Here is a 24,758-nt window from a genome sequence, read left to right as displayed (position 1 = left end):
GATTCTCCCTTGAGGGCTTGGGCATGTAGGAAAGGAAAAGCCACGACTGCCAAAAGTAAAGTTTATGAACTCCACTTGCGGCCTACACCATCTTTGGGGACCCCAGCATGCTGCAGGAGGAAAGCAAACATTTCCCCTAAAGCAAAGAACATCCTGAAAAGGGAACTTGCCAGCTCTCAGCCCATGTTCTTCCCAACTGCCCTACCATCACCTTAGTTCAACACTGTTAGGTGATGTGAAAGACCCCCTGCCTGAGACCCAGGAGAGCCGCTGCCGGTCTGAGTAGACAATACTGACTTTGATGGACCAAGGGTCTGATTCAGTATAAGGCAGCTTCTTCATGTGTTCCCCAGAATCTGCTTTGCTTCTTAAATAATACTTTTTTTCGGGAGTTTTTTTTTTTTTTTTGCAAGTGTATTTCTGCCTCTTGCTTTCTAACAGATTGTTAATCTCTCTCTCTTTTTTTTTAAAGCCTTCTGTTTAGCTAGTAGCCACATTGGTTTCTGTTGAGCATACATTCTTTTTTGGTTCTTGTCTGGGCTGAATTTCAAGCACGCTTTGTCCAACTGTTAAGGATTTCCCTCTTTTATGATAGCTTCCCCATATGCTATAGAATCCCAAACCTAAACCGACGCACTGCCCTGATTTCCCTCTCCTCCCAGTTGCCTCTTTGTTCACAGGGTCTTTCCCAGTACTTGTGGCATTTTGATACACCATTTGAGCAAATGTCCTAGCTTAAATTGTACAGGCTCAGTGGGTCGGGTCGCCAGGTCCCTCTTCGCCACCGGTGGGAGGTTTTTTGGGCAGAGACTGAGGAGGGCAGGGTTTGGGGAGGGGAGGGACTTCAATGCCATAGAGTCCCATTGCCAAAGCGGCCATTTTCTCCAGGGGAACTGATCTCTATCGGCTGGAGACCGGTTGTAATAGCAGATCTCCAGCTAGTACCTGGAGGTTGGCAACCTTATCAGTGGGGCTTCCCCCCAAGTCACTATTAGCAGAATTGTACCCTTTGGCAAGTAGCATGAAATAGAAATGTGGGCACACATTCTTCACTATGAGAAAACTGCTGAAAATGTGAATGGTTGGGATCTTAGGGCAGAAAGTGAGTAGTCTGGCAAACCATCTTTTAGGGCAACCTACGGGTTTGTTGGCCCTGACCTGGGTGAATCAGGCTAGCCTGATCTCGTCAGATCTCAGAAGCTAAGCAGGGCCGGCCCTGGTTAGTACTTGGATGGGAGACCACGAAGGAATACCAGGGTTGCTACACTGAAGCAGGTGATGGCAAACCACCTCTAAATGTCTCTTGCCTTGAAAATCCTACTGGGTTCCCATAAGTCACCTCTGACTTCATAGAACTTTACACAAAGGTTTGTTGATTGCTTCTTATTTATTGACTGCATTTTATATCCCGCCTTTCTTCCAAGGAGTTCAGGCTTGCATACATTGGTCCCCGCCCTTGTTTAAGCATCACAACGACCCTGTGAGGTAGATTAGGCTGAGGCAGTGTAAGTGGCTCAGGGTCACCCAGCAAGCTTTGTGGCAGAGTGGGGATTTGAACCTGGTCTCCCAGATCCTAGGCCAGCACTTTGACCATTATACCAAGCTTGCTCTGGTTCGTGTTGGGATTCTATGATGGGGGAAAATGCAAACTCCGGTTTAGAAATAGCCTGTGGAATACAATAAACAAACACTTCCCAGTGCTAAGAGAGTTGACTCCAGGTCTTTTCATAAGTTGGTGGGCAGAACTGTACCTTGCCGAAAGAAGTGGCAGGTATGCTGGTTATATAGGATGTGTCCTCTATGGGGATTTTGTAAGCAGCTTTGGAGATTGATCGCAAGACAGGGGCATAAATCTTTGCAACAAATATGCAGAATGCCCTGGTTGCATGCAGCTGAAATTAGCGGCAACTTTCCATGCGACCCATTGATAGAGAACCTGTCCCAAAGCTTTCCAGGGTGTCCGGCAGAGGTCTTTCACATCACCTATTTCCCTAGCCTCTTTAACTGGAGATTCCGGGGACTGAACCTGGGACCTTCTGCATGCCAAGCAGATGCTCTACCAGTGAGCCACGGTCCCTCCTTAGTTTACTGTGTCTGCATTGCTCCTGTGCCTTCTCCTGACTGATTGTACTTCGGTGAATTTTATTGGGGGTTGCAAGATAACTAACCGGACAGTTGCTCGACTCTTAGTTGCAAGCAAAAGAAATGGTGCTTATTTTAGTTGAGCCCTTGAATGCTTTCCATCCAAAAAATCTGCCTGCGTCTTATTAGGGCAAAATCGCATGGTCGCTTTAGCCTCTTTTATTCCCTGTTTCAGCCAGGATTCAGCCAGGATCGAGCGCACGTTCGGCGAAACGCATGCATTCGATCCTGGCTGAATCCTGGCTGAAACAGGGAATAATGGAGGATAAAGCGACCATGCGTTTTTGCCCTTAGTTGGTGGAGGAAATTATTATTTGATGTTTTTACTATGGGCGGCCGGCTCTGGATTTGGTAGGCCAGAGAAGAGGCTCCCTTGGCGTAGTTATTGGAGAAGATGGCCCCGGCCTGTATCGTGCATTCTGCCCGACCCCAGCGAGGTGTTTTCTCTCATGGACGTCAGATTTATTTGCAATGAAAGCAAATCGATCAAAAGTAAAGAAAAATCCAGAGGCGAATCCTCCCCGAAGGTACATAACACAACTTCTATTGACTTCGCGGGAACGTGGCGCGCATCCTTGGATTTAGTGCTGAAAGAGAACGAGCAGAGATACGAGAGAGCCTGTGCGAAGCGACGAGAAATTAGGTCACGACACAGCTGGAAAGCTGGTGGTGGAACACGGCCTCTGCCACTCGGTATCAGAAGTCTGTTAGATACAGGTGGAAGATAGGATGAGGTGACTAGGGGGATGCCTGGTAATAGTGTTCATTTCCAAATTATTAAGCAGGTGATAACAACGGTCCCTGATTGGTCCAAATGCCAGGGTCTTCAGGGCTTGTTCCCCCCCCCCCCCAGGACGACAGACGTAGAACAAGGTGGTGTGTGTAGTAGTGATCACTTTATTTGGTCAGTCTTCAGCCGCTTCTGTGGCCAGATGGTTAACTAGGGCTCACCGCTGTGAACATAGCACATAGCTTTACCAGGTTGATTCTTGCATGCACGCTTTGTATGAGAGACCAATACAGCCCGGTGTAGAACAACCTACAGGTATTCTACCTAGAGGGGTTTCTAATTTGAAATATATTATACATCCTATACACTTGCCTGGGCTTGTTTAATGTTATCCATCTATCTATGGTCATACATTTGTATATTGCTTGTGTGTGCATTATGTGCCTTTTTTATTTGACCACTGATGAAGGCCTGAAGGCCGAAACTCGTATGGTCAATTTGGTTTAAGTCTATGAGTTTCCAATGTGCCTTGTTTTGTCATTTTTAATGTTTTTAACCCAATTTAAGCGCCTTAAATTAAAAATATTTTTCTATTATATTATTTTACTTTCTCCACCCAACCTTGGGAACCCAGCTTTCTGTTTGTTTTCTATTCAAAGAGTGGCCGGAGACCAGAGAAGACCTTAGGTGGTCTTTGCAGGACTTCCCACTCCCCTTTGAGCTTCCCCATATACTGAACTTGTGGCCTTTGTTCCAGCTGTCCACATCTGTGGGAGACAGGTGGGTGGGTACCGGGACTAGGTTGTCTCTGTGGCGGTCCCCAAACTGCGAATTTGTTTATTTCTCGCCCGCTGCGGGGACCTAAAAGCTGCTTACAAGGCATTGCAAAAAGTAAAAACCAAGGCAGAGACAGAAATATGTGACACGGCTCTGACTTGTGGTCCTGAATTCAGTTGCCTGGCTTATTCCAAGCCCAAGGCTGCAAGGCGTGGGCTCAGAGCCAAGGGCCCAGACTCCTTTGCCTCTTGCCAAAAGGCTTGGGCTTTTGGCTACAGCCAAGCTTAAGTGCCTGCCAACAGGAAGAAGAGTTGGTTTTTATATGCCAACTTTCTCTACCACTTAAGGGAGACTCAAACCGGCCTACAATCACCTTCCCTTCCCCTCCCCACAACAGACACCCTGCGAAGTAGGTGGGACTGAGAGAGTGTGGCTAGCCCAAGGTCACCCAGCTGGCTTCATGTGTAGGAGTGGGAAACAAACCCAGTTCACCAGATTAGCCTCCGCCGCTCCTGTGGAGGAGTGGGGAATCAAACCCGGTTCTCCAGATCAGAGTCCACCGCTCCAAACCACCGCTCTTAACCACTGCACCATGCTTGCGCAGTCTGGATCTCATTCAGCTGGTAGAAGCTTCCCCCAGTCTCTCTTAACAGCCTTGCTTTGGGGGCCCACTTTTTAGTTTCAATTTTGCGCCACATTAAAAATGGAGGGTTGTTGAATTTGTTGAGGCATGGGGTGAGAGCCATGCTTATTTGCTGTGTCTTCGGAGTAAGTTATTCCTATGAGGATTTTTTTAGTGCATTCTCGTTTTATTTAAAAAAAAAACAAATTCTATTTTGCTTATCTGTTAGCTGTTTTGTAGCATGGCCAGTGGGCCATAAAAATATTTACAACGGAAAACGTTGTGGGCTGGGGTTTATTAATTGCTTGCTCTTGGTGAACCCTGGTTGGTAAACCGTTGCCTAGTGTTTAGAGATGTGAAATATCAGCAGTGGCTGCTTTCTAAAAAGAGAGATCCCAGGGTTTATTCTTGCATGCCAGGAAGCCTCAGCTTCCTAGAAGCATAGGAGCTGGTGCTGTCTTGCCCATCTGGTTACACAACAGGCTTTGGAGCCTCGGATCTGCATGCAGAAGGTTCCAGGTTTGGCCCCTGGGATCCAGACTTTAAAAAGGCTCTGTGGTACACATGAAGCTGCCTTATACTGAATCAGACCATTGGTCCATCAAAGTCAGTATTGTCTAGTCAGACCAGCAGCGGCTCTCCAAGGCCTTAGGTAGAGATTGTTCACATCACCTACTTGCCTAGTCCCTTTAACTGGATATGCCGAGGATTGAACCTGGGACCTTCATGCCAAGCAGATGCTCTGCAAACTGAGCCACAGCTCCCCCCCACCCCAACGAGGCTAAGAAGAGGCTGCATGTTCCCAGATGAGGCTGATTGACTACTATGCTTGTCATCTAGAGTCTGTGCTCAGTAGACTCATAGAAACATAGAGTTGGAAGGGACCTCCAGGGTAATCTAGTCCAACCCCCTGCACAATGCAGCAAATGCACAGCTACCTCCTCCCCACACCCCCAGTGACCCTTCTCCATGTCTAGAAGATGGCAAAAAAAAACCTCTCGAGGATCCCTGGCCAATGTGGCCTGGAGGAAAATTGCTTCCTGGCCCCAAAGTGGCGATCTGCATTTCTCTGGGCATGCAAGAAAGGGCCAGGAGAGCCAAGCACTGATGCAACCCTTCCTGCCCTCCCTCTCTTGACTTGTCTAAGTTCACAGAATCAGCATTGCAGTCAGATGGCCATCTGGCCTCTGCTTAAAACCCTCCAACCAGTGTAACCCCTCTCTCTTTGTGTTCTCCCCTCCCTTCAAAGGTGAGGGAAATGATCATGGAGAAGAGGGTCTTTTCCACTGCACCCTTCTGTTTATGGAATTTCTTTCCTCTAACATTTTTTTACTGTTGTCACAGCCGACTTATGACGACCCTGAAGAGTTTTCAAGGCAAGAGACATTCAGAGGTGGTTTGCCATTGCCTGCCCCTGCGTCATGCCCCTGGTATTCCTTGGAGGTCTCCCATACAAACACTTGCCAGGGTCGAGGCTGAGTGTGTATGACTGGCCCAAGGTCACCTAGAAAGTTTCTGTGGCAGAACGGGGATTCGAACCTGGGTTTCCCAGATTCTAGTCTGGCACCTTAACCACTACACCCTGCTGGCTCTCATGGTGCCAAACGTGTTGAATTTCTGCTGCCAGGCAAAAGTTTTAGGGGGGAAGGGAATTCCTTAGTTTTTGCAACTCCTGTGAATTTTGGGCTGATCTCCCTAAGTTTTTAAACCAAGTCCGGCAGGATCATGTGGGAACAAGCTCTCTTTAGTCTTCAGTCCCCGTCCTAACCTTGTGACGCTGATTTCAATTTTACAGATTTGGATGGTTTTTTGCAGCTGCTGTTTTAAAATAATGGTGGAAGCTCTTAATTTTTTAATTTTTCCCCCGAAAACTGCTGTATCCTGCTGTTTTTAATAGTCTTTCAGTGTTACTGTGCTGAGGTTTTGTGTGGTTGTGAGGTTCTGTGTTGTGAGTTTATGTATTTGAAGTTTTGGAGGCCCTCCGGAACAGAATTGGAGGTGTGGGATAGACATGCTTGAAATAAAGAACAGGAAAGGCAGTCGTACTGTCCATAGTAGATGGACCAGCGGTCAATTTCATATCTATTCCATATGCTTGGAGCACCCCTCCTCGCCAGTATCTTGCTGGGAAACAGCAACTGGCTTCATCAGAAGAGCCAGTCTTTTGAAGTCTTATCCTCCGATTGGTTTTGCATTGAAAAATGACCCAGGTGTGATATACCTGTAGCGGAGGACGCTGCTTCTCGGGCGGAGCCCGGCTGCTAGATCTGTACGTTCAGCTCCTCGGAGGAGGCGCACCTACACACGGCAGAGATTGTAGCGGGGACTGGGAGATTGGCATCCTGTTTCAGGAGAGGCTGGCAGCTCTGGCAGCGTAAACCTGTTTGTTGACAAGAAAAGGGAAGTGGCTCTGTGCCTCGGCGATGGGTTGGACAGCCATCTGTTTGGGAGGGGGGTGTATATGCGCGTGCATGCTGCCACTCTTGGGAGATCAAGTTGCTGTGTATGGGAAAGGATTGGGGGGGGGGGTCGCATTGGTGTTCTTACTGAGACATTTCTCTGGACCATGGGTCCCCAACTGTTTTGAGCCTGCGGGCACCTTTGGCATTCTGACATGGTGTGGCGGGCACAGCCACAACGTAGCTGCCAGAGGTGGCAGAGCCAGACACAAAACGGGTGCCACCTTACCTAAGAACATAAGAAAAGCCATGCTGGATCAGAGCAATGCCCATCAAGTCCAGCAGTCTGTTCACACAGGGGCCAATCTGGTGCCTCTGGGAAGTCTGCCTGCGCTTACCTTCACCCACACAGTGAAGATCCTTGTGCTATGGTGGCAGCTGCTGCCAAAGCAATGCTGTTAAAAATTTGCACAGCCAATCAGATCTCCAATGGCCAATCAGAAGCCTTGCCAGGCAAAATCCCCACCTAGGGCCACCCACTTTCTAAAAAACACTTGGTGGGCACAGGAAAGGTGTCAGCGGGTACCACGGCGCCCACAGGTACCACATTGGGGACCCCTGCTCTGGATCCTGAACAACTGAATGGGTCAAAGGAAGCCCCCCTGCAGAGCATAACTCGATGTGATGTTTTTTTAAAAAAAGGATCGCTTTGATTCATGGGGAAAGTGTTGTTTGCCTTGCCGAAGAAGAGCTATGGAAAATATCTCGTTTTACGCAGGGGACTCGTTCACACCTTCCCCCCCCCTTCCTGCAAAGAAAGAGCCCAAGGCGCAGAGTGGTAAGCTGCAGTACAGCAGTCCAAGCTCTGCTCACGACCTGAGTTTGATCCCGGCGGAAGTCAATTTCAGGTAGCCCGCTCAAGGTGGATTCAGCCTTCCATCCTTCCGAGGTCGGTAAAATGAGTACCCAGCTTGCTGGGGGTAAAAGTGTAGACGACTGGGGAAGGCACTGGCAAACCACCCTATAAACAAAGTCTGCCTAGTAAAAGTCAGGATGTGATGTCACCCCGTGGGTCAGTAATGACCTGGTGCTTGCACAGGGGACCTTTACCTTTTTTATTTAATTAACAAACCTTTGGGTGAAAGCACACCACGTTTATTTGTATTTTTTAAAGGATCCGATCATGGCTAAAATTGTGATTTTCTTTTTGGTTCTCTTCCTGACAGAGGGAGCTTGATGCCACGGCGACAGTGTTGGCAAATCGACAAGATGAAAGTGAACAATCGAGAAAGAAGCTCATTGAACAAAGCCGTGAGTTCAAGAAAAACACTCCAGAGGTGAGCCGCAATGTTCTTTCGCACGTCGCTTCACAGCCTTCCCTGTAAATGAGCGAGCAGTTTCTGTCAGGGAAACAAACTTGAGTTTCCCCTATTTCCAGGGTGTTCTGCGGACCGGGAGTGGTATAGCTCCGATTTCGGGTTTGGAATGGCTTGAATTCAAGCAGCTGGGGTTTGTGTGTCTATACCTTTTTGGGGGTTAAGCTTCCCAGCGTCTGACCAAGATGCCGTTTGAACTGTAACAAATCATTACCATCTCGCAAACTGGATGATCTGCCTTCTGTTTTGTTGAGGCCAATGGTTCCCAACCTTTTGGGTCAGGCGACCCACTAAAACATGGGTGTCAAAAGCAATTGTTACGAGGGCCGGATATGACATAAATGCCACTTGGTTGGGCCCGGCCTGGCCTCTCCAGCCCAGATCGAGAGTGTATGGGAGGTGGTTGTTGCCTCATTTGGCTCATGGGCCGGAAAAGAGCTCTCAAGGGGCCGGATCCGGCCCGCGGGCCTTATGTTTGACACCCCTGCACTAAAAGAAAAGACACCATGGACAAATCGTTAAAACTGTAAAGGCCCGGGACCCACATTCACAGGCTTTACACCTCACTTTTGGATCGGGACCCACAAGTTGGTTAATGCTGGTCTAGGTCAGTGGTTCCCAAAGTGGGCAGTACCACTCCCTGGAGGGCGGTGGGATTACCTAGGAAGGCACTAAGAGGCAAGGGGGCAGCAGGGGGGTGCTAGAGGTGGGGCCCTTCAATTGTGCTGTTCACTAATTTACAGTAGATCAAGCTATGGCACCATGCTGGCAAATTTGGCGAAAACTATCAGAATTTTTTTTCCAGACTTTGAAGAGCTGGTACCCCTGGATCAAGTTCATCAATTTTGTTGAATAAATTTCGACTAAAAAGTTTTAATTTCATTTTGAACAGAGGTGCAATTAATTGTTACTGTTCTGAAATTTTATTGTTGTTATCTTCTTTAGTGCGTCAGGCAAACCCCTATTTTGAATAATGCTTTTTATAGGATAGGGTAGCGGGGTGCTGGGGTTGTGGAACCAAGGGGGCGGTGGCCTGAAAAGTTTGGGAACCACTGGTCTAGGTGAATTCTCCCTAGATATCTAGCTTTTTGGATCTGTTCAAATCCAAGTGATTTACTTGATTGTAGCCGGAGTTGTTTTTGGTACAGTGTTGAGGAGGGGGCGTGGCTCAGTAGTAGAGCATTTGCTTTGCATGCAGAAGGTCCCCGGTTCAGTCCCCTGGCATCTCCACTTTAAAAGGTCAGGCTCAGGCAGCAGCAGGTGACATGAAAGACTTCTGCCTGAAACCCTGGAGAACCGCTGTCAGTCAGAGCAGACGAGACTGACTGCGATAGACCCGTGGTCTGGCCCAGTATAAGACAGCTTCACAGGTTCAGTGTTGTGCTTTATGATATGCCACTCTGAGGATGCGTGCCATGGTTGACCACCGTCTAGGGGTGACAAACCCCCAAGGAACTGGATATCCGCAGCAGCTGCAGTTCTTGAATTTGACCGAGCTCCTGCGATCGTTTGGAAAGGCGGTGTGGCGAGGCCACGGTGAAAATTACCTCACTGCGTTATCTTTATTGCCCGATATAAGATTGCGATCTCAGTTTCATGGCTGGAAGCTACAGTCGATGGGCTCCTCCATGTGGTGGTGTTGAGGTTACAGAATAAACAGCGGGAAGGTTGGTTGGGATTGCTTCGCCCTCGCGGATGCAGAGATGGTTGACTGGCAGTGCAAACTTAAGCGGGGTTACGCCCTTCAAGGCCCACTGACTTCGACGGACTTAAAAGGGTGTAGCCCTACTTAGGATGGCGCTGTGAGTGTCTTTTCAAACCTGAACACAATCTGCTTATGGCGGTTCTTTTTTATTACCTTTTTTGGGGGTGTGGGGTTGCCTTTTCATAAGCCTTTTTGCTGAGGCATACATGCTTGGCCCTCAAGATGTAGGCTGAGGTCTGAGCTGGAGTTCAAAACTGCTTGGCTTCAGAAGAAGGAGACTTTTCTCACGTCTTCGTGATGGGAAGTTTCCTTGGCTTTGCGTTGTTGCTCGTGAGAAGCAGGTGTTGGATGGAAGCAGAAAAAAGCAAGGGTTTAAAAATGTGAGATGGACCAATTTGTTGATCCGCTGTTAGGAGAGAATCTGATAGACGTTCCGTGGAGCTCTAAGGGAAGAGGATTTGTAGATTTTTTTTTAAAAAGCCCTTTAACCATCTGAAGAGTATAGATCATCTGTGGCTTTGGAAAAGATATTTCCTGAAAGAAATAATCCTTCCCCTGTCCCCAGAGCAAAAGGAAATAGTTTTGATAGCATAACGCCCTGCTACTGAATTTGAGGTGTTTCCTCATACAAATGGGAGCGGCTGTGAGAGTTCCTGAATTTGTGGGTGCTTTGTGGTAGAAGAATGTATACATCTTATTTTTAAATACTGTCTGCTGAGGGTGAGGAGGCAGGGACATACCAGTTGAGTGCTGAATTGGACCCATTTATTAACTCCCCTGTTCCCTAATACATTTCATTTTCAAATATGGGAACTTCCCCTCACCTTGAACGGCAAGACGTCAACATGCGCAAACAGCATTTGGAGTGTGTCGGGTAGCTTGCTCTGCAGGGCTTGCATTTCCTATCTCACGTCCTTGCGAGGAAACTGTGAGCCTGCACGAGATGGTATTTCTGAACAAGCAGAAGTTGGGTTGTAGGCAGCGGTGTGAGCGTCACCGTTCACTTTTCTCCCTCGTGGCGGTCTGTGCGAGTTTGGGAAGAGGTGGGCACTCACCGTATGGAGACTTTGGCCCGGAATGAGGATGGTCTTCGAACCCTTGTTTCTACACACTGGTGTTTCAAAGGGCTGGAGGCTGGTTTCTGCAAAGTTATTGGGACACGGCAGCACCACTTGAATCCTTGGAATGGGCTAACCTCTGTCATAGAACCATAGAGTTGGAAGGGGCCAAACAGGCCATCTAGTCCAACCCCCTGCTCAATGCAGGATCAGCCTAGAGCATCCCTGACAAGTGCTTGTCCAGCCTCTGCTTAAAGCCTGCCAGGGAGGGGGAGCTCACCACCTCCCTAGGTAGCTAATTCCACTGTCGAACAACTCTTCCTGTAAAAAAATTTCCCCTAATATACAGCCGGTACCTTTCTGCCCTCAATTTAAGTCCACTATTGCGAGTCCTATCCTCTGCTGCCAATAGGAGGTAAGGAACGCCGCTAGGCCCATGATTTTTGCTGAGTGCTCTTTGGCCAAACAGTAATTCATTCATTGGTCCCGATGTAACTCACAGAGTTGCTGGGGAGGGGGAAATGGGGATAACCAGGCTGCTGGACGTAGCTGCACCCTGGCTGGAGACTTTTGGGGCTGGAGACACCTTTGGTGTCACGGACAAAACCAGGTGTGATTTGATTGTGTGGTGGCAGCACTCTAGGATCCCCTCCAAATCCATTCATTAAACCATAGCATGTTGGGTGAATCCTAGGGCGTTGTGCTCACAGAATGACATCACTTCCAGTTTTGCGCCCACAGCGGTGCAGTGCTAAACAGCCCTCCCCATCCCCCCTCCACTTGTCTGTCAAGTGGCAGTGGGAAATGGTGGGCTTAGGCTCCAGTGACAGGCCTGGCCCCCCCAGGGATAACTCCTCCGTGTCTGTCATTCCAAGTTTATCGGAGGAAAGGTGGGATGGAATTATTATGAATGGAAGAGGGATTGATGGTTCTAGTTGCGCCGTTCTCTTGCTCAGTAATACAAGCACAGAAGAAGGCAGCATTTGTCATGCACACAAGCGCATGAAGTCTTAAACCCTCTTTGCATAATAAATAGACTGTGCATCCTTCTGTCTGCCGTCCCCCAAATAAGTCCAGTGGGCTTTGTGGTTCCCAGGATGCAAAACTACACCCACGGTTTTTTAGGCCTTGTGGTAACTACACTCCAGATAAGCGAGCCCCTGCTTCCCTCTCGTCCGGTCATTCAAAAAAAATCTTGCTACCTTTTATGGCGGGGGAGGTTCCCCCTTTTTTGGGTTTTGCATTTACTGTCATTGGTCGTGCTGTGTTGCACTTCTCGAAATAACTAAATATGAAAGTGGGCTCGACAAAGAAAGGGAAGGGGTTGCCCCTCTGGAGAGCTGCGGTGTGCTTGATCGGAGCAGTTTCTGCAGGCCGGGAGGGCGGACGTCGCTCATGGAGTGAGAACCGACAGGGCCATCTTGTGCCCTCTCAGGTGATTACAGGCACGGCAGAACGTACTCGTCGGCAGAGCCAAAGAAGGTGTTGGAAGAGCCGCTTGCCTCTGGGATGCCTTGGCCTCCCCTCCGCCCCTCCTCCTGCTCCAGCTATTGCTGACGCTGCGAGCTTGGAGCGTTCCTGGCTGAACCTGGGATTCTTCTTAAACCCAAACCATTCTTTCTGTGAAGCGTGCGGCGGACATTAAATTTTCGTGATGAGGCATTCTTGGGGGGAATCTCCAAGAAATGCCTTCTGACCTACCAGTCGGTAGAACTAGTACCCATCTCAAAATGTGCCGATGCAAATCATAGAATCATAGAGTTGGAAGGGGTCATGCTGGCCATCTAGTCCAACCCCCTGCTTAATGCAAGATCAGCCTAGAGCATTCCTGATAAGTGCTTGTCTAGCCTCTGCTTAAAGACTGCCAGTGAGGGGAGCTCACCACCTCCCTAGGTAGCCGATTCCACTGCCGAACAACTCTTAACTGTAAAAAAATGTTTCCTAATATCCAGCCGGTTCCTTTCCGCCCGCAATTTAAACGCATTATTGCGAGTCCTATCCTCTGCTGCCAACAGGAACAGCTCCCTGCCCTCCTCTAAGTGGCAGCCCTTCAAATACTTAAAGAGAGCGATATGTCCCCCCCTCAACCTCCTCTTCTCCAGACTAAACATTCCCAGCTCCCTCAGCCTTTCCTTGAAGGGCTTGGTCTCCAGGGCCCCTGATCATCCTCGTAGCTCTCCTCTGCACCCGCTCGATTCTGTCGACATCCTTTTTGAAGTGCGGCCTCCAGAACTGCCCACAATACTCCAGGTGTTTTGCGAAGTGAAAAAAAGTCATCATAGACTTAAAGGCAGCCTGTTGGAGGCTCCGTTAGAGATGGGGACATAGTTACACCCAAGTCGTTCAATGAATTGGGTGATCCCAGTCTGGGCTGCATGTTCCCTGGCAGTATCAGCTCTTTCCATGCAAAGGGACACCAGAATTCTGGCCTCGTAACTCTCTCGACGATGATCTCCGTATAGCGTGCAGTCAAAGCAGGGAGTGGTTGACACGCTTCTCCCTGGCAGGGTCTTGCCACAGGTGACCGGCCAAGCATTGGTCTTGGCTCTTGATTTCCTGCGTCCCGCTGACCAAAAATGCCCGTGGAGCCTTCTCTGAATCCGTCGCGAGTAAATTGGTGTTTAGAAGAGCCCGAGGCCGTGGCCCTCTTCCGCCAAACTGTCAGTCGTTGTTAAGGGCATGGAGCTCGAGAGTTCCCTTCCCGAGGCTCGTCGCAAATTTCCATCTTGCGTTTTGGCCTGTCATATCTCCAGCTGCCTGCCTCGAGATTCGTAACTCCCAGGAATGAAGGCAGTGTGTGCAGCTGCCTCGGAGGGTTTTGTATTGGGACCAGCTGCCCTTAGTAAGAAGAAGGCAACATCTGTCTGGACTAAGCTCCTGCTAGAGAATCATTGTTAACGTTTCACAGGAACCCATGACTTGTATTTCCAGGCTCTGGTGCTTTCCGGGGCCCATTTTGGAGACAGGAAACATGGGCGGTGTGAGATGCTTACCTGCCATTGCAATCAAAAAATTAAAAAATAACAACACTAGGCTATAATATCGTATGCTATATCCACAAAAATTTCTTTCAAAAATAACAACACATAATAGAATATAAAGTATTGCAGGCACCGTATTAAAGTTTTTTTGGGTTTTTTTAAGGCCCTTTAAAATTCAACATTTAATTTCTCCTCCACTCCGGGCCTTATCTCAAAACACATCTGATTCCTTCTGTCTCTTTTAGGGCCGATGTCTACGCATATGTCAGAAATGGCAGCCAGAGGCTACCTCCCTCGACCATTAAAAAATAAAAAAAGAAGTAGTTGAATCACGATTGTTACGAAAGGTTGCTCGACCCTGTCAAGGGAGCTTTCAGCAGGCTGGCAACCCACTTCTTTTGGCAAGCGGGCCAGAGGAGCGCTGGGGCTGTGATTTCATCGTAGATTTGGAAGACTTCAAATCAGCCGATTGTGAAACATCTCCCATGTGAATTGTCTCTGCTGATGAAAATCTTTGTTTCGCTTCCAGTTTTGTAATATGAATAATTTTGGGGCATCCTGTAGTTTTGCGGTAGCCACGCAGCGTGCCTTCGGGGAGGGTGTAAAAAAAACCCGCCCTGGTTAGTCATTTGTGGAATAACTAGCCTCGTATAATTTAGAACTCGTCAATAGCTGATTTATATGCACCGAAGCGTGTCTTGCCTCTTTTTTAATTCTGTTATTGGTCTCGTTCAGACAAATGCGCGGAGAGAGGCAAATGCCATAAGGAATGGATTTTCTTTTAGATATTGAGGCCCGGCTTTTCTCCCCAGTGGGGATCTGAAGCTGTTTTCAACAACATTCCTCCTCCGTTTTATCCTCATAACAACCCTGTGAGGTAGGTTACAGCCCATTCCTGAGGATTGGGCTGAAAGTGTAGTGAAGGCAGTGTTACCCCGCTGCCAGCATAAATGCCCACTTATCACAAAATAAGAGGCACTTACGCTGGCGGCAGGGGCAGTTCTGTTGGCGCCTGGGCCTGTGACACCACAGCCTCTCTGGGACCTAAATCCTGGAAGAGAAATGCAGCGCCGGCGTGAGGGGCGGCAGCGCCGGCATGGGGGGCGGCATTCCCGGGGCGTTCCCAGGGCCCGAGCTGACTGTAGTCAGCTTCCTAAGCCCCTCCAGCCCGGGAACGCCCCCTCCAGCAACAGTGTTGCTGTGCCAGGCTTTTCTTCACACACCATCGCTGTTTTCAGTGGGGCTATTTTCTCCATTTTCAATTTTTGGTTTTTAAAAAGGCCTTTTTTAACCTTGCAGTGGCTGAGAACCCTTTTTGGAGATGCCGCGGCGGTGCCGCGGCCATGCCGGCCCTGGCCACTGCGAGGCTCAGGAACAAGCTGTCAGGCTGCGAGAGACTGACTGGCCCAAGATCACCCAGCCAGCTTCCCTGGCAGAGTTGGCATTTGAACCTGGGTCTCCCAGACCCTCGACTGATGCTCTGACCGCTATACCGCACTGGGTTGCATAATGCGCCCATCTTGTGTGTTTGACTTTTCCTGCCTTCCACACTATTTTGGTTCAATGTGACACGCAATGGACAGTAAGCCAGTTGAATGTTAGCACCGGGAAGAGGTTATGGCTCAGCGGTGGATAGGTTTGCCAGCTCCAGCTTGTGGAATTCCAGGAGATTTGGGAGCATACATTGAGGAGGGTCCTCAGCCGGGATGTGATGCTATAGGGCCTGCCTATAGGGGCTATGGCTCAGTGGTAGAGTCTCTGCTTGGCATGCAGAAGGTCCCAGGTTCCATACCCTGCATCCCCAGTTAAAGGGTCTAGGCAAGTAGGTGATGTGACCAACCTCTACCTGAGACCTTGGAGAGCCGCTGCCAATCGTAGTAGACAATACTGACTTTGATGGACCAACGGTCTGATTCAGTATAAGGCAGCTTCATGTGTTCTTAACCTTTTAAGAGAGGGGCTGTGGCTCAGTGGTAGAGCCTCTGCTTGGCATGCGGAAGGTCCCAGGTTCAATCCCTGGCATCTCCAGTTAAAGGGACTAGACATGTAGGTGATGTGAACAACCTCTACCTGAGACCCTGGAGAACCACTGCAGGTCTGAGTAGACAATGCTGACTTTGATGGACCAAGGATCTGATTCAGTATAAGGCAGCTTCATGCGTTCATGTGCCCCTTGAAGCTGCCAGTTCGTCTGGTGAGACTGATGCCTGTAGTCTGGAGACCCGTTATAACTGCTGGAGGTCCCACCAGGAAGTTAGTTGGTAACCCTAGTGGTGGAACGCCTGCTTTGCATGCGGAAGGTCCCTGGGTTCAGTCCCTGGCATTTCCAGCTAGAAAGACTGGAGGAAAAGCCCCTTTTCTGCCTGGGACCCTAGAGAGCCACTGCTGGTCAAACTGCCCTGGATGGGCCCAAAGGGCTGACTGCCAGGCAGCATTGGTTGTCTTCTAAAGGCCCTCTGATGTTCCGTTGCGAAATTTGGCGTGCCTTCTGGCTTCCTGTGATGGCTGCGCTTCGCCGGTCGCTTCCTTCCTGCGCTCCCTTTTATGCTGGCGGCCCTGAAGAGCAACCAGATTTTTCACTGCTTCCAAAGAGGACTCGGTTCCAGCGTTAAAGCGACAGGATTTCTGGGGAGCTTTTGCCCTGTTTTAAATAAACGGGGAATGCTCTGCGGGAATTATTTTTATAGAGTACATCTTGCAGTGGGAGCTTGAACGGTGAAAAAAGATCTCCCCCCCCTCCCTGCCCCCGCACAGACGAGTCCTTGCTTTCGTTCGAGGAGCGTACCTTTCGGTTCTGTTACATAACGGTGACATGTGTTGAGCGTTCTGCAGTTAGTCACTTTAGTGTTATAGTTACTTGCAGGGTTTTGTGGCCATTTTAGGATTAAACCTGCCTATGACTTATGCTGTGTTAAAATCTGGGGCGGCGGTGTGGGGGAGCTTTAATTAAGAAAGGCTGTTTTGTTTTGCCAGCTGGGTCGCTCCTCGGGGGGCTCCATCGATCTTCAGCGAAGCATTCCTTGCTCGTTTTTGCAAACGTGGGTTGATCTTTGACCCCCCCCCCCAGTTTCTTCGGTTACTTGACAGAGCTAAGATTCGAGCCTGGGTCTTCCAAACCCTAATCTGCCACTCAAACCACTACGCCACATTGGCTGTCAGGTTCAGTTGTGATTTAGATCAAGTCGCCCAAGCGATTCCCATCTTTGCTGCCTCTCATAGGGATTTCTGAGGGTGGCCCTGACTTAACAACCTCTGCCGCCTTTCACCAAGTCCCCGCTTCCCTGGCACTATAGGGCTGGCCCGATTGGGGAGGGCATGGCCCTCCTAATCCTCAATCCTAATGTCCCTTTCATCGCTGATCTCATTCCTTCATTCTGCTACTCCGTGCATACGTGTTCCTCTGCTGATCATAGAATCATAGAGTTGGAAGGGACCACCAGGGCCATCAAGTCCAACCCCCTGCACAATGCAGGAAATTCACAACTACCTCCCCCCTCCACACCCCTAGTGACCAGAAGATGGCCAAGATGCCCTCCCTCTCATCATCTGCCTAAGGTCACAGAATCAGCATTGCTGACAGATGGCCATCTAACCTCTTCTTAAAAACCTCCAGGGAAGGAGAGCTTACCACCTCCCGAGGAAGCCTGATGTTTCTAAGGGAGATAAATGAACTTTTAGTGCACACCTGGCATCTGTTTTCCTGACACTAATGGTCAAGCCCAGCCAGGATCTGAAAACACACAGGCGAGCCCTTTGAGCGTAGCCGGCAGTAGGGGCACTCTGAGCGTCAGCCGCTTCCAACTGGTGGGGAAAACGGGACTCGTTGGAGTTGACAGAAGGCCAAATAAATGAGTGCTCAGAACAGGGCCCCTTGACGCTTAGAGAGCTGTGACTGCCCCCTCCTGACCCCCCCCAGACCCTTTCCTAAGGAAATGGAAAGCTCAAACGGAAGGGAAGTTTCTCTCCAAACACACACGAGCTCATTCTGGCTGGGTACTGAGCTATCCAAGAGGCATCTGGTAAGCTACATGAAGAGGGTTGTTTTTTTTTAGGGAGGGGGGATCTTCCTAAAAAATCTTGTGCCATGTTAGTAATTAAGTGTGTGTCTCATTTGCCTCCTTTCCTATGTGACGCGGTGGCCAAATGTGGTTTTTTTAAGCAAGATGTGTCTTCTGTTTAATTTTTTTTAAAGTACATTATGGATACTGTCTCGTTTTTGCTTGTTATCCTTGCAATGATGGTCCTGTGAAGCAGGTTAGAAGGTGCACCTATGACAGCGCGCTTCATGGCACATCAGGGAATCCAGCGCTCTATCCCCTGTCTTGAGTCTGACACTCTCTCTACGTCATGCCAGCATGCCGTAGATATTCAGATATGTAGAGAGAGCTAGAAGGAGTGGGTGGAATGGAATTCATCTTGTCTGGCTTATTATTTGTTTTAAGAAAGGAGAGAGAAAAATGCTCAATTAGATATGCATCGATCCCACCCTTCTGGACACAGAACAATGTGTGGGGCTGGGGAAACATTTCAAATCCCCTGGCGCCAGCCCCAAAGTTTTAGGTGGTAGCTTTTGCTTGCTGATTAAACTTATACATTTCAGGCTTTGGCACCGCAAGGCCTAGGGCTTTTCCAGCTTTGGGTATTGTTTATGGTAGGTCATGCCTTCGACCGTTTTCTGTTTGCATTGTTTTCTGCTTCTGTAAGCCTAGTCCTATAGTGTGGTTTATTGGATGGTTTCTACTGTTTGACAGGATTGTTTTTATATTTTGTAATCCACCGTGAGTCTAGGGGAGAAAGGTGGGCTATAAATGAAGGAAATGAATAAATGGCCAGCTAATCTGTATTCTTTGCATCAGCAGGCACAAGTCAATGGATGCTGCTGTAGCTTGACATTATAAGGCATGTCTTTAAATTCCATATACATTCATGTCATTCCATGGGACCCTGGGGATTTTTGCATCCGTAGGCAGTTCAGGCATTATTTGGTGTGTCCCCCCCCCCCCGCTTCTAACTGGAGATACCGGGGGTTGAACTTGGGACCTTCTGGATGCAAAGCAGATGCTCTGCGACTGAGCCACAGCCCCACTCCAGCCCATCCCACCCCACCCCTGTATGAAACTGGCCCGCCGAGAGCTTGTTTGCAGTCAGTTAAATGGCAATGTGAGAAGCAGAGAAGCCTTAGAGTACCTTTTTAATTTTTTTGGATTCTTTTCGAATTAACGCATTTGCAGTGTTGATGAATATATGGAAAAACGAAATTACACTTCTATCCCGCCGTGTCTCCAGTGTGACAATAAATCAGGTTTTCCCCCCTTTTAAAACGTCTGGCCTTATAATTTATGTTTAGTTAGGCCATTACTAAATTCGTAATAGGTGTTTTCCTTGGCAGGCGCGAGTCCAAAGATTCTGTGGACTTTTGAAAAAAGAAATAATACTGTGCTTTTGTTCTTTGCCAAAATGAAGTGTGGAAAAACCGATATGTATTTTTGTTAATCAGGAAAACTAGCTTGTTTCTGTTTTCTTTTTTTGGCTGGACGTTTTGCTCGCAGTCTGCTTTAAGTAATCCTCATGGCTTATATTCAATAGAGTCTTGACTACATTATTTTGTTAACTGTGACAAGGCAAAACTCGGTGTTTGCAGCAGAGAAAAAAATCCATACGGCTGTGGTTAAAACTGAGTTTTTAAAATTGTTGGAGAGGCAGATGTAGAACATGCAGCTGGTATCTAGAGTGGGACCATGGCAATGCAAGCTGCTGAACTGAACTTTCTCCCTCTTTCATAATACTAGAACGCGGGGTCATCAGCTGAAGCTGGAGGGTGAGAGATTCAAAATCGATAAAAAGAAGTATTTCTTCACACAATGCATAGTTAAATTGCGGAACTCCCTGCCCCAGGATGTAGTGATGGCTGCCAACTTGGAAGGCTTTAAAAGGGGAGTGAACATGTTCATGGAGGAGAGGGCTAACCATGGCTTCTAGTAAAAATGAATACTAGTCATTATGCATACCTATTCTCTCCAGGATCAGAGGAGTATGCCTATTCTATTAGGTGCTGTGGAACACAAGCAGGATGGTGCTGCTGCAGTTGTCTTGTTTGTGGCTTCCTAGAGGCACCTGGTTGGCCACTGTGTGAACAGACTGCTGGACTTGAATGGGCTTTGGTCTGATCCAGCATGGCCTTTCTTATGTTCTTATGAATTTGGGACCTTCTGCGTGTCAAGCAGATGCCGTACCACTGAGCCAGGACCCCTCCACACTGGTTATTATCCACACTGGTTCCAGAATGCCAGTCCCCCCCCCCCCTGCTATTTCCCAACCAACCTTTTACTGTGGTTGAGCATTCTGGTAAAGCTAGTGCAAAGGCTGTGGTTGAGGCTAACCAGGATATGAAACCAACTTTGCAGCACGATTTAAAGTGCTGGTTAAGGGGGCTGTCCAGTTAGCTTCCATTGCTGTTATGGCGACAGCACGCATAGCGCTTAGCAGTGGTTAAGGCTGATGTGTCAATGGCAGGAGGGAGTTTGCACTGAGCCAAGTAGATGGCTTGGGGAGGGTGGGCTTATTCTGACTGAAGCAGCCTTGTGTCCGTCCATGCACATCATTGCAAACGTTGGGATCTGTCTGTGGTGGTGAAATTTTTATTGAAAGACGAGCCTTTTAGATCGTGTGAACCAAGAAACTTTACACATGAACACATGAAGCTGCCTTATACTGAATCAGACCCTTGGTCCATCAAAGTCAGCATTGTCTACTCAGGCCGGCAGCGGCTCTCCAGGGTCTCAGGTAGAGGTCTTTCACATCACCTACTCGCCTAGTCCCTTTAACTGGAGATGATGGGGATTGAACCTGGGACCTTCTGCATGCCGAGCAGATGCTCTACCACTGAGCCACAAGCCCTCCTGTGTTTGCTCTTAGCCTCTTAGATCTTTTTTTTTTTGCCATCACAGTTTGACAATTTTATTAGAGACCAAGAGGTTTAGAATGAGGGAAGGCTGTGCTTTGGAATTTGTCCGGAGCTTGGAGGCTGCCCCCCCCCCCCATCCAGGGAAACGTGGCCTTGATCTCTCTGAATGCTGATAAAGTGAGCAGTCCCAGCAGGCGAGGTGTACAAGCCGTCCTCGGTGTGTGCGGTGGCTGACCTGAAACGATGCATAACTCTATGCTTGGAGCATGATCTCATTCTCTCTCCCTCGCTCTTCCCCCCCCCCACCGTCTTCAAGCTATCCGTGCTCTTTTAACCAAAGTAAGCGTTCCTAAATCAGGGATTTCTCAGTGCTGCTTCCTTCCTCTTGTGGTGAAAAGTGTTTTCAAATCACAGCCCGTTTAGGCACCCCCAGAGGGTTTTCAAGGCAAGAGACGAACAGATGTGGTTACTATTGCCTGACTCTGCGTAGCAACCCTGGACTTCCTTGGTGGTCTCCCATCCAGGTACTAACCAGGGCCTACCCTGCTTAGCTTCTGAGAGCTGATGAAATCAGGCTAGCCTGTAAATTGTAAATGTATGTACACCTTTTTAAAAAAGAACCAGAATGGTGTAGGGGTAAAGAGCGGTGGACTCTAATCTGGAGAACTGGGTTCGATTCCCCACTCCTCCACATGAAGCCTGCTGGGTGTCCTTGGGCCAGTCACAGTTCTCTCCGAACTCTCTCAGCCCATGGGGAGGCAGGCGAGGCAAACCACCACTTATGGGGTCATCATAAGTCAGCTGTCACTTGACGGCACGTTCCGCCACCATATACCTTTTGTGACCTTATTGGCCCACAATACCTTCCAGTGTTTCGTTTGTGCGGGTTCGTGTAGGGTTGTTTCGTTCATGTAGGGTTGCCAACCTCCAGGTACTAGCTGGAGATCTCCCGCTATCGCAACTGATCTCATGTAGGGTTGCCAACCTCCAGGTACTAGCTGAAGATCTCCCGCTATCGCAACTGATCTCCGTCCGACAGAGATCAGTTCCCCATGAGAAAAGGCCGCTTTGGCAATTGGACTCTATGGCCTTGGAGTCCCTCCCCTCCACAAACCCCACCCTCCTCAGGCTCCGCCCTCAAAACCTCCCGCCGGTGACGAAGAGGGAGCTGGCAACCCTGCTGCTTGGGAGCATCTTAGAACATACCCCAAATTCTCCTGCAATGGAGTCTTGAGGAAGACAGTCAGCAGTGGGCGGGCGATTGATCTTTCGGTCGCCATTATTGATCTCACCTAAGAGCCCTCAGTAATAACTGCTGTGAACAACCGCCAGCAGTGGATTGATTGGTGCAGCGGCAGGGCTGTCGTTTTTTCGCACAGCCTCCCCGCTCCCCGGGGAGTGTTTGCAATATTTGATGCCCCTGCAGAGAAAATAATCATGCCTCCTTTAAAAAAAAAAAAAAAAGTAAGGCTTTATTTAGTTGATTTTGAGACCAATTAAAGGCAGATTGGCTGTGCTTCCTCTTGTAAACACACATTTGGATTGCTTAAAATAGGCATAAACTTAGCTGCGTTGGAAGAATGAAAACCGTCTCGCGTGAATATGGACGAAGGAGAGAGTTTCACAGCTCAGAATGACGAGCCTCTTTACAAATAGTTCATCGAATTTAGTGACTGGTATAACCGGGGAGACCCGAGTTCAGATTCTTTCTCTTTCTCTACCATCAAGCTCAGTGGGCGACTTCAGGTCCCTCAGTCTAAGCTACCTCACGTGGTGGTTGCGAGGAGAAAAAACGTAAGAGACATCGGTATTGCCCCCCCCCCCGACTTCCTTGAGGGAAGGCTAGGGATAAAAATCTAGTAAGAAAAAAAGCTGGAACAGAATAAAGACCTTCCTGGTTGTCCGGTTGTCTTGGACACTGTATATACACTAACATTTGTATCAGTGCACAATGAGTTGTACATTTTTTACATGGCTTAGTAAAGTGCTCTCTCGCTCTCTCCCCCTACCTATCCTTAGACAAACCAAAAAGTTGTAATTTTTTGTCAATTTCTTGCATCCAATAGGTGTTGAAGGAAGCTTGTTTTAGTTCATAGATAAGGCCGTCCTTCACTATCGCGAATATAATTTTTAGGCAATGTTTAAAGGCTAGCAGCCATGCATTGGCTTCAATAGAGCCTTGGCCTAACTCTAATCTTAGGTTAACTCCAGCTATATATCTCGGTGCTCCTGTAATACTCTGTCTGTCTGTCTGTCTGTCTGTCTGTCTGTCTGTCTGTCTCTCTCTCTCTCTCTCTCTCTCTCTCTCTATCTTTATGTTGATCTTCGGAGGTCAAAACCTGTATTTTGAAGTATGCTTGGAAACAAACCAGAGGTAATCCTACTGACTGCTGTAGATTCACGAAAGCGTCTTCCAGTTTTCCAAAGGACAAATACCAGTAATGCACATTTCCTTTCAACGCCCCAGCTCTTTACAGAGCTTTTCATTCATTAAAAAAGAAAAGAAAAACTTGAGCAGACGGATCAGAGCGATGCTAAGCTTATAAACAGGTAGAAGGTGAATTGGGAATAGACTTTTTTTTTTTACTTTTAATAAGCTGGTTTTCTGAGTCTTTGAGTTTTGCTGTTTGAGATGCTGAAGCCCCTATTATCCACCAAACAAAACTGGCCTGCCCAGTCTTTTTTTTTGGGGGGGGGGGGAGAGTGAGCAAGGGGAGGATAAAGCCTGATGATAACTGAGTAACTCTTTCAGGTACTTGAAAATGCGACCCATTTGATGGTCGGAGGCACGCGCTAGTACACCGCAGCCCTCCAGCACATCCCTTTCTGGATGCAGCAAACGTCAAGAACTTCCCACCCTATTGTCAACAGAACGCTGGCGCCTTGAGCGGCCGGGGTTCAGTCGTGCTATTAAAATAGCGAGCGAGCGCCAAGCGGAGAGTCCGAGGGCATCTGCTCCTCTGGACTGGCAGCCGTCAGCAGCCTCAGACACCCCCGTCCCACTCCGTGGAAGTCGGTCCATGGAATGACAAATTTTTATTGACTATTTTATATCAAGCGTAATTCAGTATTACATAATTCTGTACTAAGCTTAAAAAAAGAGATGGATGTGAAAATCGCTACGGCAAGGATATGTTACTTGATATTAACGCTTTACTCCGATCTTAAATTCCCCCATATATATATTTATCACAGCTGGGGGCCCATTTTGCAGGGGCGGAGGGATTAGGAAACCATTCCATCACAAATTCTGCACCGCTCCAAGGTATTATAAGCTATTGAGAGTCTGAGAAGGCCAGTTTAAACTGTACAGTGTAATGTTTTTTCTGCAGAGTCCCTTTTCATATGCAGAAGCCTGGACCTTTGGGTGGGTCTGTTTTTTCTGCCCCGCTGATAAGGCACTCAGTTGCATGTAGTTTGCTCTTGGTGGTGGTGGAAAGTGCTGTCGGGCCACCGCTGACATGGGGACCCTGAAGGGTTTTCAAGGCAAGAAACGTTCAGAGGTGGTTTGCCATTGCCTGCCTCCCCGTGGGCTGAGAGAGTTTGGAGAGAACTGTGACTGGCCCAAGGTCACCCAGCAGGCTTCATGTGGAGGAGTGGGGAATCGAACCCGGTTCTCCAGATTAGAGGCCACCGCTCTTAACCGCTACACCACACTGGCGCTCTAGTTTGCTCTTCTATGGAACAAACTAGGGGCCAGTGAGGAGTTCCAGGAAGGGAGGGGGAAGTACCCCTCCAGTGTGAAACCAGTGTGTTGTGGTGGTTAAGAGCGGTGATTTGGAGCTGTGGACTTTAATCTGGAGAACCGGGTTTGATTCCCCACTCCTCCACATGAGCGGCAGAGGCTAATCTGGTGAACTGGATTTGTTTCCCCACTCCTCCACATGAAGCCTGCTGGGTGACCTTTGGGCTAGTCACAGCTCTCTTAGAGCTCTCTCAGCCCCACCTGCCTCATAGGGTGTCTGTTGTGGGGAGGGGAAGGGAAGGTGATTGTAAGCCGGTTTGACTCTTCCTGAAGTGGTAGAGAAAGTTGGTGTGTAAAAACCAGCTCTCCTCCTCCTCCT

The 24,758-nt window shown here is 48.6% G+C and overlaps 1 protein-coding gene across 4 annotated transcripts in view; it reads left to right on the top strand.

Moving 5' to 3' along the window:
- Nucleotides 1–24,758, top strand: part of CUX1 (cut like homeobox 1) — a 338,228-nt gene that overhangs the window by 71,560 nt on the left and 241,910 nt on the right. For all 4 annotated transcript variants that reach the window (XM_056865494.1, XM_056865493.1, XM_056865491.1 and 1 more), the window contains exon 2: nt 7,897–8,007. In XM_056865494.1, coding sequence (XP_056721472.1) covers nt 7,897–8,007 — 111 coding nt within the window. The remainder of the gene's footprint in view (nt 1–7,896; nt 8,008–24,758) is intronic.

The sequence above is a fragment of the Euleptes europaea genome, chromosome 19, assembly GCF_029931775.1.
Source record: "Euleptes europaea isolate rEulEur1 chromosome 19, rEulEur1.hap1, whole genome shotgun sequence".
Taxonomy (NCBI): Eukaryota; Metazoa; Chordata; class Lepidosauria; order Squamata; family Sphaerodactylidae; genus Euleptes; species Euleptes europaea.
Note: the sequence above shows the minus strand (reverse complement) of the source record. Positions and strands in the feature narration are given on the sequence as shown.